The sequence below is a fragment of the Sus scrofa genome, chromosome 13 (assembly GCF_000003025.6).
Source record: "Sus scrofa isolate TJ Tabasco breed Duroc chromosome 13, Sscrofa11.1, whole genome shotgun sequence".
NCBI lineage: Eukaryota > Metazoa > Chordata > Mammalia > Artiodactyla > Suidae > Sus > Sus scrofa.
In genome coordinates, this window is record NC_010455.5 from 90,865,363 (window position 1) to 90,879,592 (window position 14,230).

A 14,230-nucleotide genomic window follows, 5' to 3' on the forward strand; every position below is an offset into this window, starting at 1 on the left:
AACTGCAGTTTGAACTGAGTCAGTTTTAGTCTATTCTCAACCCCCACCATTAAGCACAAATGGAGCTGTGAAGAGACACCCAGAATTTTGTTCCCTGGTCATGTATATCCCTGGTAGATATCACTCCATTCGTTCGTTCATTCATTCATTCAACATTTGTCAGGTGTTTTCCATAAACGAGAGCAAGAGGCTGATTTTTTCCCCCCAGTGTATTGTCATTTTGCTTAATAGTTTAACATGGAACACGCCTCTGTGTCATTTTGGAAAATGACTCGATTGGGCATCATCTCTGAAGAGTCTGGATGAATGTTACAGTCACTTTCATCTCCCAAGCCCAGGACAGCAGAGCATGTATGAAAAAGTGAACTCACATGGTAGAGTTGTTCCCCCCTCAGATTTCTCTGTGCACTGTTTAGTGCTGGGTCACCACAAGATGTGACAGAGAAGCCTCTATGGTTCTCTTCCTAACTATGGACACATTTTTGTCACATCTTTTTATCACCTGGTTTTGATTTGCCAGTTTGCCTCAAACCAAGATATTCCTAATTCCTGGATTTCACTCTGTGTCATGAAAAAATTGACACAGAGACTCTCTTGAAGAAACATGTCACTTGAGTTGTTTCCACTAGCTCATTGGCTTTCTTTCCATTATATATATATATATATATATATATATATATGTCTTTTGTCTTTTTAGGGCTGCCCTCATGGCATATGGAGGTTCCCAGGCTAGGGGTCCAGTCAGAGCTGTAGCTGCTGTTGTACGCCACAGCCATAGCCATAGCAAGTCGGGATCTGAGGTGAGTCTTCAACCTACATCACAGCTCACATCAGTGCTGGATCCTTAACCCACTAAGCAAAGCCAGGAATTCAACCCCCATACTTACGGATACTATTCGAGTTCTTTAACCACTCAGCCACGATGGGGACTCCCCATTATATGTTGTCTTGGGTAAACTTTAGCAAAGGGATTAGGCTTTGTCAAATGGATGCCTTTTGGAAACAATTTTACTCCTCATTTCATACTATTTTCTTATTACTTCAGTTACATTCACCTATTTTAAAATTATTTTATTTTTCTATATTGGCAATAGTCCTAAAGGATTCCTTACATTGTTTCTGGAATAAAGTAGAACATAAATATATATACACAGTATCTGTTGTGTTGCAGGAAAATGAAACAATAGGATGAGCATGACAAATTACTTGGTTTAAAGTAAAATCTAATTTAAAATTACCCTCTGTGTATTTTCTAACACAGCTGGAAAAAATACAGTGCATTTCTACATTAAAAAAAAATCATTAAAGTATGATATTTGCTTCTGAATATGTGATTGGCATCCCGAATATTTCCAATTTTATTTGGACACATCTAGTAAAGCAACATAGACTCTAAAAGCTTTTGCTTTATTCACAAGAAATTTGTTTCTAGTGTACTAACAAATACTGTGCATTTAATTTATTTGGCTTATTTTGTACCTAACAGAGTTTAATTTTCTATAGCTCTCTTTAAAGAGTAGAAATTCAGTTTTCTCCTTATCTTTCAAAATTATTGTTGGCAATGACTAATTCCTCTGGTTAAAAAGTTTTTTTTCCCCTAAAACACATCGATACATAAATACATAAAAAGGACTGAAAAGAGAGTATCATATTAGAGATGACTTTCCACGTGGTGAGATTAAGAGTGCTTTTAAAAGCTTTTTCTTTCTTTCTTTCTTTTTTTTTTTTTTTTTTTTTTTAAGGCCACAGGTGTGGTATGTGGCTGTTCCTGAGCTAGGGGTTGTATTGGAGCTACAGCTGCTGGCCTATGCCACAGCCACAGCAACCCCAGATCTGAGGCAGGACTGCAGCCTACACGCAGCTCATAGCAACACTGGATCCTAAACCCACTGAGCGGGGTCAGGATTCAAAACGCCATCCTCATGGATACTAGTCAGGTTCTCAACCTGCTGAGCCACAACAGGAACTCCTAAAAGCTCTACACTTTATGGTGATCACTTTGTAAGATATAGAAACATCGAGTGATTATGTTGTGTTCCTGGAACTAACAGTGTTGCAGGTCAATTATACTTAAAATTTAAAAAAAAAACAGCTTCATACAGTTGACCCTTGGACAACAAATGTTTGAACTGCTCATGTCCACTTGTATGCGTGTTTTTTTTTTCAATAGCAAGTATTACATACTTCATGATCCCCAGTGTGTTGAATCTGCGGATGCGGAATAGCGGGTATAGAGGACCTGCTCATGCGGAGGAGTAATCATGGATGCCAAGGAACCGCGAGTGCAGGGAAACCACGAATACCGAGGAACTGCAGGTACAAGGGGATGGCTGTAAGTAATATTGAGTTTTGTTGTTGTTGTTGTTCTGTTTTATTTCATCGTGCGGAAGGTCGGTGCTCCTGACCCAGGTGTTGTTCAAGGGTCAACTATACTTTTCTGTAATCTCCTAACATTTCTACAACGAGTTGGTATGACTTGTTGGCAGAAGCTGCTAACAAAGGCACTTTGGAATATGTTGCTCATGCACCATTAGAGCTCCACGGAGACCCATACCTGGAGGTGTCTCTTACCTCTCAATCCTCTAGGGGTTTACAGACACACTTTGCTGCCAGCTGTACCTGGAGCAAAAAGTTTTAGTTTCTTTGTTCAGTGTAACTCAGTTACATTGAAGTGCACGTAAGTATTTATCTTTCCAAGGATAATTGTTTTATCAGCCCAAAAGTGTATATATATAATGTAAAGTATCCATATACAAAATAAAATAGAAGTGATAATCCTGAAATCAGGAGGAAAGAAGACAAGGATTTCTAGTACTACTTTAAGCTTTAAGTACATCAGTAATTTCTTTGAAATTTACACCTGGAAAAGCCTGTGGATTTAGTGTTTTCTTCTCCTTCAATCTATGCAATATTACTATCTAACAACTTTAATTTTTTTGAAGAGGTTTTTATTATGAAAAATGGAAAAAGAAAAACCTCGCATCCTCATGGATACTAGTGGGGTGTGTAAACCACTGAGCCACAATGGGAACTCCGAAACATAATTGTATTTTATTTATTTATTTTTTCTTTTGTCTTTTTCAGGGCTGCACCCATGGCACATGAAGGTTCCCAGGCTAGGGGTCTAATCAGAGCTGTAGCCTCTGGCCTACACCACAGCCACAGCAATGCAGGATCCGAGCCACATCTGCGACCTACACCACAGCTCACAGCCACCCACTGAGCAAGGCCAGGGATCAAACCCGCAACCTCATGGTTCCTAGTCGGATTTGTTAACCACTGAGCCACGATGGGAACTCCCCAAACATAATTTAAAATAATTCTATTATTAAACATGAAGCAACACTTGTAAAAGACATGTCTCATTATCCTGCTAATCTCTAGTTAATCAAGGCCTTATTCAGTATCCAGTATGGACTCAGCACCCCCAAAATAGTTTTTAATGATATACAAAACCAGATTCAGTTAAGGCTTTGTTTTGATTGTTACATGTTATACTGCTATACTGTTATGTTATTTTTTCAGAGCTATATGGATGCATATTAGCTCAATATTTCTGTCTCACTTGATGGAAAATAAAAGTTCACTCATCTATGAAAAGGAAGAGGCAAAAGACAAAAATTAAAAAAGAGACATTTAGCACTGATCAAGACATGAGTCTCAAGGAGTTGACCTGTATGGCTCAGCAGGTTAAGGCTCAGCATTGTCACTGTGTTGGATTGGGTCACTGCTACAGCACAGATTCATCCCTGGCCCAGGAACTTTCACATGGGGTGGGCATGGCCAAAAAAATAGACATGAATCTCAGAACCTCTTTTTCAGAAAAATAGCAGTGGAAATTAGCAAGAATGGAAATGAAAGGATAAGAAAATTGATATTAAAACAATTCCTAAAAAGTAAGTTAATCAAAGGCAGCTTTAAAAGGTGTTTGTTTTCGGGGGGGTATAGTTGATTTACAATGTTGTGTTAGTTTTAGGTATACAGCAAAGTGATTCAGTTATATATTGACATATATCCATTTTTTTCAGATTCTTTTCTCATATAGGTTATTATAGAATATTGAGTTGAGTTCCCTGTGGTATAGCAGGTCCCTGTGCTATAGTAGGTCCTTGTTGATTATCTATTCTCTATATAGTAATGTATAGTATATACATTAATCCCAAACTCCTAATTTATCTCTCTCCTACCCCTCTTCTCCTTGGATAACCATAAATTTGTTGAAGCCAGCTTTAAAAAGTGGTGGAGTTCTTTGGTGACCTATCAGTTAAGGGTCCAGTGTTGTCACTGCTGTGGCACAAGTTTAATCCCTAGCCTTCAAACTTCCACATGCCACAGGCACAGCCAAAAAAAGGTGGTGAATGGATTAATACCAAGAACCAGCCCAACCCCTTCCCCACACTGGCCACCCATAGCTGAGCTACTTCCTACTGTCCAGCACTCAGCTCTCCCCAGGACATCCCATGCTTCCACTCCTCCTGCCTCTTCCATCCCCTCCTCAGGCTTCCTCAGCAGGGAAACAGTATGATTAAATATCTCACCCTAACTGGTGAAACACTGGTGGATAGGCTTAATCCCTCTTGCTACACATTAGCGCCAGATAGGTTATTCACTATAAGGAATGGCTTCCTCCATCTACATTCCTCTCTCTCTCAAAGAACAGGAAACTGAGACGTCTGGGACATTCAGGAGGAAGCAGGGTTCCAGGGATGTCTTTTGGATTCTCCACATCTGACTCCCAACTGCTTTCTTCTCTAAAGCACTTTTATCATTGAGCAGAGGATGCTGTGCTGGGCTGTCACTGCAGATTCAGCATCATCCCTCCTCCTCTCCCAGAAGGGGAAATACACACTGTCCTATAATCCACGGCCAGTGGGATCTGATTATGAGTCCCCAGTGAGTGGCACCTGCCTGAGTTTCGGAGGCAGGAGAGAATCAGCAGCCATCATTCACCTCTGGACAGAAGGGTGGGCATTCCGGGGGTGGCGGTTGCTTGTTATTCCTGCACTGGAATGTGAGTTTCAGGGAGCCCCTGCCACTCTCTTACTTGGTGCCATTGACTTCGTGGCTTCCTGAGATTCTCTCACTTCCAGATTTCTCCAAAGCCAGCAGGGGTGTTCCTTGACCTTCACCTCCCCAGCCTTTCAAATGATGGTGGAAGCACATGCTCCCTCCCTGCTTTCTGTTTCCCTGATGGAACTCTGCCCGTTAGAGACCCTTTTGCTGACATGCTCATTCTCTGCTGTCAGTTGTTTAGTTTTCTAACCAAGAATGCCATGCAGTGATGACTCAGGACATGCTTCAAATTTGTAATAAAGAACACTTCTTGGTATTTCCTAGTCACTTTATACACTTTTTTGGGAACTCTCCCATCTCTCTCCCAGAAAAACTCAACAAAACAAACAAAAGCACCATCATTATTCTTTAAATGTTTTCTTTTATCATAGCTGCTATTCTTGTCATCGTATCTTGCTTTATACCAGAATTATGACAAAGGGCAATTAGTTTTAGAGAAAGTGAAGAAAGGTAGGAAGGTTGCTTTAATTTTTCCCAAACGTGGCTGGAGGGGAAATTCACACATCCTTCCAGTTTGTTAAACAGGCGTCGGATCTTTATTAAGCTGGCCAACAGAAGAAGGTCATCTCCATTCAGGTATCGGAGTGCTGGAATCTCCTTAGGGTTCAGCAGCTTTTCAGCAAAGAGAAAGAGAAGGGAAGCTCAGGGTCTAGTGGTGGAAGTGGTGACCGTGGAACCAGGAGGTGGGAGGGGGTGAGAGGTGGCACTAATTTGAGGTTGGATTCTCTTTTGAGTCTAATTACCTATAAACAGTCGTGTTAATCCTAATCTGAACAGAAAGGAGCTGAGATGCTGTGGAGATTTGAGAGACTAGGGCAGGCCAGACAGACCAAACAGAATTTGGATTATTTCTTTCAAATACTTACAATTTATTCAAGTCACTTACCAGCATGAAATGAGATGCTGCAGGCTCCCCCTTCCTGGGAGCGTGGCCCAGATGCTAGTAAGGTCCCTAGGGGCAGCCTTCCTCAGAGAAGCCAGCACCTGAGCTGGACTTTCCAGAAGGAAATGTCTAAAACATTTGATTAAAACTCCTTTCCGGAGTTCCCATCGTGGCTCAGTGGTTAACGAATCCGACTAGGAACCATGAGGTTGCGCGTTCGATCCCTGCCCTTCCTCAGTGGGTGAAGGATCCGGCGTTGCCTTGAGCTGTGGTGTAGGTTGCAGACGCGGCTCGGATCCCGCGTTGCTGTGGCTCTGGCGTAGGCGGGAGGCTACAGCTCCGACTGGACCCCTAGGCTGGGAACCTCCATATGCCGCGGGAGCGGCCCTAGAAAAGGCAAAAAGACAAAACAACAAAAACAAAACTCCTTTCCCTCTCCTAAAGTGTGCCACTACCTCCAGGATGCTGGTCCAATTAACCGCCCCATAACCCTTCCTTGCCTTTTGCGCTACCTGCTTCCTCACAGCCTCTGGCGATGTAGGCCGAGGTCTCCTCGCAGCCTCAGGAGGGTGAAAGGTCTGTTAGGCCAGCCTTTCCTAAGGTGTTTCCAGGCTGCGGCTTCAAGACCAGCCCAGGAGGGGGCGTGGCCTCAGAGGGGCGAGCTAAATGCAAGCCCGACTGCTACCTTATGGCCGCAGAGTGACCACTTACCTGCCAAAGACCTGAAAACTTCCAGTATCTTTCTGCATTTTCATCCCTCCCTGCGTGGGAAGGAAGGAAGGAAGGAGGGAAGGGGGAAGGAGGATGAGATGGCTGGGAAATGAAGAATGGATTGCCGTTTTTAGTGTTCCTTCAATCCCAAATCCCATAAAACGGCAGAAAACGTTTTCAGAGAGTAAATCAATAATGGTTCTAGGAAATAGGAAAGATTTTTATCAGCAGGAATAATCCCAAGGAATTCCTAAAAACCAAGAAGCACCTGGGACTGCATCCATAGAGAGATAAATAACCAAATGGAACCACTAATCTAAAACATGCATATTCTGAGCTCAAAGTCCATAGCAATGGAAGAAGTTGGGAGGCGGCCCCTCCCCTCCCCTCCGTGTTCAGGCTGGTGCCCACAGGCTGAGACTGGAAGCCTGGTGCTGGGGCTCTCCTTCCACCCCTCAATGGCACATGCCTCTCTCCTCCACAGTTAGCAGAAGCACACTTCAGTAAGCAGAACATGCAGGAAAACAGGGATTCTCAAAGACAGGCACCAGTTCACCAATCAGAGATGCTAATACTCAAAGGAAACAGAATTAGTAGCCAGAAAAGGACCTTAGAATGTATATAGTCTATATATAGACTTGAGAAAATTATTTTTGTCAAGGAAAATAATTAACTAGAGGACTTGGAACTTAGTTCTATGCATACGGAAAAGACATTGTAACAATTTTAGAATAACCAGTAAAATATAACGTATTAAAAGATCGAGTCTTTTAGGTTGAGGAAAAACAAAACCCACTTTATTCTGTTTGCCAGAGACACAGCTAACTCAAAACTACGGAAAACGGTTGAAAATTAAGGATGAAAAAAAAAATGAAGCCAATGCTAACTAAAAGAAAGCAGATGTAGCAATTAAATATCATATAGATTTAAGGCAAAGACCACTAGGAGGAAAACTGAAAATAATACATATTGATGATTTAAAAAATTTTTCAGAATAAAAACAAAACCCTCACTGATAACACTGACTCACGTGATGGGCACAGCTGAAGGGCAAATAAGGGAGTGGGATAAATGGAAGGATTATTAGCAAGCAGATGGTATACCAGGACCGGAGACTAATGAAATCACCTAGGGAGGGAGTGTAGATAGAGAAAAGATGTGCCCAAGACAAGCCCCAGAGCCCCTCAGTATTTAGAAAAGGGGGAGGTGAAGAAAATTAGCAAAGAAAAGTGAAGAGTAACCCCTGAGGTGGAAGTAAAAGCAAGGGAGAGCAGGTCTTGGAAGTTGGGGAGGAAATTCCTCCAGGAGAAGGAATTAAGTAACTGTGTCTACTGCCACTGAAAGGGCAGTAGATTCAGCATAAATAAACTACAATAGATATGAAATGTTATGTGACAATTAAAATAGAGTAGACAAATATGCTTGGAAATGTAGACATGGAGAAACCTTTAATACTTGTAAGTTAAGTGGAAAACAAAAACAGAACAAGCCTAACAATATATTCAGTATAGTCTGATCCCATTTTTATGTAAAAAAGATGTATGTGAAAAGAAGAGAAACACACACCAAATTTTCAGTGGTGATTACCTTTGGGAAGAGAATTAGAAAAGAAGAAAGGATTGAAGGGGGAAGCTCATTTTTGACTCTCTGTATTTCTGTTTCATTTGAATCTTCAAAATAAGAGAAGGTATTCATATGTCGCTTTTGTAATATTAAAAACTGAAAGAAAGGGCGATGATGAGAATGAGAAAAGCAAATATTTTTTGACATCAAATTCTTCCTTTTGTGTCAAAATGACTTTTTCTGATTATTGCAAAAGAGGATAGTGAGGAGAAAAAGGGAGAGCATTTTTTTTTAATATTTCTGTTAAGAATGCATTTATCATTAAGTGTAATATAACAAAAAGAGGCTATGCTGTAAATTTATAACCAAGAAAGAAGCTTGTTTGGAGCCTTACAGCTGATTGCAGTAGCTAGACTGACTGGAAGAAGCTCAAAGAGAGCTGAGCATGTTGTAGACCCTCACTCTGTGTTGGCTGAAGTCTCAGTTTGGTTTGGTGTTTATGAGATATTCCTGTTTGTGCAGATCCCTGAGGTCATATGGCCACTTACTTAAACCATTAGACTTTAGAGGCTGAAGACATCTTTAAAGTTTGGAGCACTTTCTTCCTTTAATAATTGATGAAACAAGGTCCTCAGAGTTTAGGGAGCTTACTCAAAGTCACATGCTGTATATGCTCAATATGTATACATAGATCTCTGTCTGTCTACATGTGCACATATATTTCAGCTTTACTGAGGCATAATTGACAAATTCTACATCTCTATTGATCTATCATTTACCTAGTTCTTAGTCAGTCCCAAGCACCAAGCTAAGTACTTTGCATTTTCATTACATCTTCAGAGCCACCTATGAGAGAAGCCACCAAAATGGGATTCATCATCCCCATTTTGCAGATGAGGAATCGAAGTTCAAGTTTACCCACTTAGCCAGGTAGCAGAGCTGAGGTTTGAAACTATGTCTTGGTGTTCCCATAATGGTTCAGTGGAAATGAATCTGACTGACATCCATTAGAATGCAGTTCGATCCCTGGCCCGCTCAGTGGGTTAAGGATCTGGCGTTGCTGTGAGCCGTGGTGTAGGTTGCAGGAAGAACAGACAATAAGGGCTGCCTCAGTTCCATTTGAAATTTTCACTATTTGTTTTTTCATTGAATTCCAAAATTCACAGGAGTACACGGATTACATGCAAGTATGATCTATCAGTAACAACACTAACAAGCATTATTTTACTCTTATTATTCCAAATGCTTTAAACTGCTTCTAAAAATGTACCTACCTTCACTTTGGTTCCAACACTGATTCTTGCCTGTTGGCCCATTGCTAGAAAAGTGATTGAAATCTTGTCTTGTTCTAAGATGCGGATTCCAACATGATGGTTCAAAGCCAGAAAGACAGGTTTAAATGAAACAAAGGGTGAGGAAGTGATGGAACTTGACCAATTCCAAGCCCTTATTCTGTTGCCAGCTTGATCTGAATATTGACCACCCAAGATATTGATGTATACCCTGGGCAGAAGGGAAAGTAAAAATCATAAACAGTAACATTATAATTCAACCTTGAAAGTAGCCCTGCCACTTGCTAACCATGGGGAGTAGCAGTTTATACTGGCCAATAGCATATGAATGGTGGAAAACCTCAGGTAATCTTAGGAGTGGTTATACTGTGACTGAATTCTATACTAATTTGATGTACTGGGTATAATTTAAGACTTACTGATAAACCAAAATGGGTCCAAAGAGTGAAACCAGGATGGTAAAGGGATCTGGAAGTTAGGTGCTGGGGAGGCTGAAGAGGGGGCAGGGAAGGTTTTCTCTGGACGAGAAGAAATACAGGTGAGCAGTCTCTGCCCGGAACATTATTATCTAAAGACCACTAATTTAAATACATCATCTTAAATCCATTTTTGTCATTTAAAAGCAAAGAACAGGGAGTTCTGTTGTAGTGTGGTGAAAACGAATCTGACTAGTATCCGCGAGGATGTGGGTTTGATCCCTGGCCTTGCTCAGTGGGTCTGTGAGCTGTGGTGTAGGTTGCAGGTGCAGCTTAGATCCCATGTTGCTGTGGCTGTAGTGTAGGCCCTCAACGGTAGCTCTGAATGGACCCCTAGCCTGGGAACTTCCATATGTGGTGGGTATAGCCCTAAAAAGAAAAAAAAAAAAAAAAAGCAAATAAAACTTAATAAAACTTTTGGTTATAAGATTAATAAGTTCTGGAGATCTAATGTGTAACAGTGACTATAGTTAATACTTTATTATATACTTACGAGTTGCTAAGAGAGTATATCTTAAATGTTTTCAACACAAAAAAGAAACGGCAATGATGTGACATGATGCAAGTGTTAGCTAATGCTATGGTGAGAATCATTTTGCACCATATAATTGTATCAAGTCAACACTTTGTACACTTTTAACCGACACAGTAAATGTCAATTATATCTCAATAAAGTTAAAAAATAAAAGGAAAAGTTGAATTCTACAAAACCCAAAAAACTAAATGGAAGCAGAAAGCCTACCAGACATTTCCATTGGGGTGATAGCAGGAACTTCTTCCAGAAGAATCTAGCACTGCCAGGATTGCGGGGTTAGTGGGCACATCTTCTTGGACTATACACGTGAAACCATTTATCTTGTTGGGCACTCGGATGATGGCTAGGTTTCCAGATGGATAGCTGAGATCAGATAAGGTCATTTGAGTTGTTCTAATTTTTTTAAACTATTCTAGGAATAAATTCAATTTATGGTAGAGATCTTTGAAACTATAAAGCATTCTGAAAGTGGGAGGTATTGTTATTACAAAATAATTTTATGCTTTTTATGGTGATCAAAATATATCTATAAGACACAAAAATCCTCAACAAAATACTAGCAAATGGAATCTAGCAACACACAGAAAAGATTATGTACCATGACAAAGTTGGGTTTATCCCAGGAATGCAAGGTTGGTTTACCATCTAAAAATAAATTAATTAAACATACTATATTGATAGAATAAAGAGCAAAAAAATAAATAATCATCTCAATAGACACAGAAAAGGCATCTGATGAAATCCAATACCTTTTCATGATAAATGACTCAGTGAACTAGGAATAAAAGGGAAGTTTCTCAACCTGATAAAGAATTTCTAACAGAGGAGTTCCCGTCATGGCTTAGTGGTTAATGAATCTGACTAGTATCCATGAGGATGCAGGTTAGATTCCTGGCCTTGATCAGTGGATTAAGTATTCAGCATTGCTGTGAGCTGTGGTGTAGGTCACCGATGTGGCTCAGATCCTGTGTTGCTGTGGCTGTGGCATAGGCCAGAAGCTACAGCTCTGATTTGACCCCTAGCCTGGGAACCTCCATGTGCTGTGGGTGTGGCCCTAAAAAAACAAAACAAAACAAAAAAACAAAACAAAAAAGTGTGTCTAAGAGAGTCCCACAGCAGCTAACATCATAATTGATGATGAAAGACTAGATGTTTTCCCTAAGATTAGGAACTAAACAAAATGTCCATTCTTTCCACTTCCATTCAACATCATGCTAGAGGTTCCGGCCAGGAAAATTTTATGAAAGAAAAAGAAAGGAAGACATCCTGGTTGGAAATGGAAGATGTAAACTATCTCTATTTGCAGATGACACACTCTTGTATATAGAAAATCCTAAGGAATTCACAAAACATGTATTAGAAACAACAAAAGAGTTCAGTAGGATTGAAGGCTAAAAGATCAATATATAAAAGTAAATTGTATTTCTATACACTAGCAGTGAACATTTTGAAAATGAAATTAAGAAAATAATTCCACTATAACAGCATCAAAAAGAATAAAATATATTGAGGATATATTCACTATTAATATTCAGTCCTATCTATCTAAAGTCCAGAGGTAAATACAAAATTGATTCTGAAATCATTTTGAAAATCAGGTGTAGCCTTCAAGGGAGTGAAAAGGGATTAAAGCCAAGACAGGAAATGATAGCTAATAGTACAAGTTGGGGAAGTTATTTAAAATTTATTAATATAGGGAGTTCCCGTCGTAGCGCAGTGGTTAACGAATCCGACTAGGAACCATGAGGTTGCGGGTTCGATCCCTGCCCTTGCTCAGTGGGTTAACGATCCGGCGTTGCCGTGAGCTGTGGTGTAGGTTGCAGACGCGGCTCGGATCCTGCGTTGCTGTGGCTCTGGTGTAGGCCAGCAGCTACAGCTCCGATTCGACCCCTAGCCTGGGAACCTCCATATGCCGCGGGAGCAGCCCAAAGAAATAGCAAAAAGACAAAAAAAAAAAAAAAAAAAAAAAAAATTATTAATATAATTAAAACAAAAATATACACTCCTTCTAGGGCCTGGGGAATTAAAACTTCATTACACTACCCATGCCACTAGAGTCATTTTTCTGGTTTATTACTGGGATTTGACTAAATGTTTAGGCAACTATGACTAAAAATGATTTTCTCTTACAAAGTCAGGCCCTTGGTTCACCAGAAGTTGTCCTCATTTCATTGTTTTGTTTTGTTTTACTTTCCTGGAGATAGTAAGTGGCCTTTATGTCGAGATAGCAAATGCCTGGCCATCAGGCAGAAGTTCAAGTGATCAATAATTTAGTGTTCCATAAAATGGATATTGAACTTTTGTATTAAAAAAAACATGCTGCTCAGGGATGTGTAAACTGGCACACAGTTTCTGGGGGGGCAAAATCTATTAAAGCTTTAAAAAGTCCATAATTTCTTACCCAGAATTTCTCTTCCTTGGTATTTATTTCAAGGAAATAAGTGATAAGTATGCAGCAAAGTATGCAGAAAACTGTTTAGCTGTTGTATATAACAGCCGAAAATTGCGAAACCACCTTTGATCAGTATTAGGGGATATGCTAAATGAATTATAGCTCTTCCCTATGATGGAATAGCCTGTGGTTATAAAAATGGCATCCTATCTCTGTATTTATTACATATTATATACTCACGAGTATTTATTGTATGATATTATGTAAAGGAGGCAGGTCACAAAACATTGAATAACTAGTTGAAGAGAATTAACTTTTAAATAATTATATATTCTCTCATAGAAAAAAGTATGGAAAGACATGTACAATGATGTTAATAGTTTTTCTCTGGGTGGTAAGATTAGGTAGTATCTATTTTTTTTCCTTCATATATTTCTGTCTTTTTTTTTTTTTTTTTTTTTTGTCTTTTTAGGGCCACACTGGCAGCATATGGAGGTTCCCAGGCTAGGGGTCGAATTGGAGCTGTAGCTGCTGACCATAGCAATGCCAGATCTGAGCCACGTCTGTGACCTACACCACAGCTCAGGGCAATGCCAGATCCTTAACCCACTGAGTGAGGCCAGGGATCAAACCTGTGTCCTTATGGATGCCAGTCGGATTCGTTTCTACTGAACCACTATGGGAACGCCTATCTATTTTTTCTTTATTCTTCTTTCTGTGAAGAAATAAAGCTAACGATAATAAGTTGTTGAAAGAAAGGATACAATATTTGCGTTGTCCCATCTGGAAATGAAGTCAGAAACTTGCTCCCATGTTTGTAGTGCTTTTCAAAGAGCTCATTCGTCATGATCTATACACCATAGAAAACAAAAGGACAGTTTTATGATGACCACAGACTTCCTTTGCTTGCTAGACAGTGATATGAACCATTTCTTCATATAAGTGTTTGGTCCTGCATCAATAACAGGGAACAATCCTTAGGAGTCATTATAGATTTTTTCTAACTCCTGCAGATAACTTGATGAAACCTTTCTAGCAGGAATCTAACATTACATATCTGTTTGAAGGGTGTTTTTTTGTTTTTGTTTATTCATTTTAAAATTTATTTTTAATAGGACAAGTTGGAAGAGAGTGTGCAGGCTTCAGTCAGGATTTTATTTTATTTTTATTTTTAGAGCCACATCTGTGGCATATGGAGGTTCCCAGTCTAGGGGAAGAATCGGAGCTACAGCTGCTGGCCTACAGCACAGGCACAGCAAAGAGGGATCCAAGCTGTGTTTGCAGCCTACACCACAGCTCACGGCA

At 40.0% G+C, this 14,230-nt stretch overlaps 1 protein-coding gene across 1 annotated transcript in view; it reads right to left on the reverse strand.

Annotated features, from left to right (window-relative positions):
* The window catches only part of ERICH6 (glutamate rich 6), a 46,678-nt gene continuing 35,705 nt past the window's right edge, over positions 3,258 to 14,230 (reverse strand). Inside the window, exons 11-14 of the mRNA XM_005657090.3 lie at positions 13,690 to 13,775; positions 10,741 to 10,896; positions 9,505 to 9,733; positions 3,258 to 5,685 (exon numbers count right to left, since the gene is read on the reverse strand). Coding sequence (XP_005657147.2) covers positions 5,422 to 5,685; positions 9,505 to 9,733; positions 10,741 to 10,896; positions 13,690 to 13,775 — 735 coding nt within the window. The 3' untranslated portion in view covers positions 3,258 to 5,421. The remainder of the gene's footprint in view (positions 5,686 to 9,504; positions 9,734 to 10,740; positions 10,897 to 13,689; positions 13,776 to 14,230) is intronic.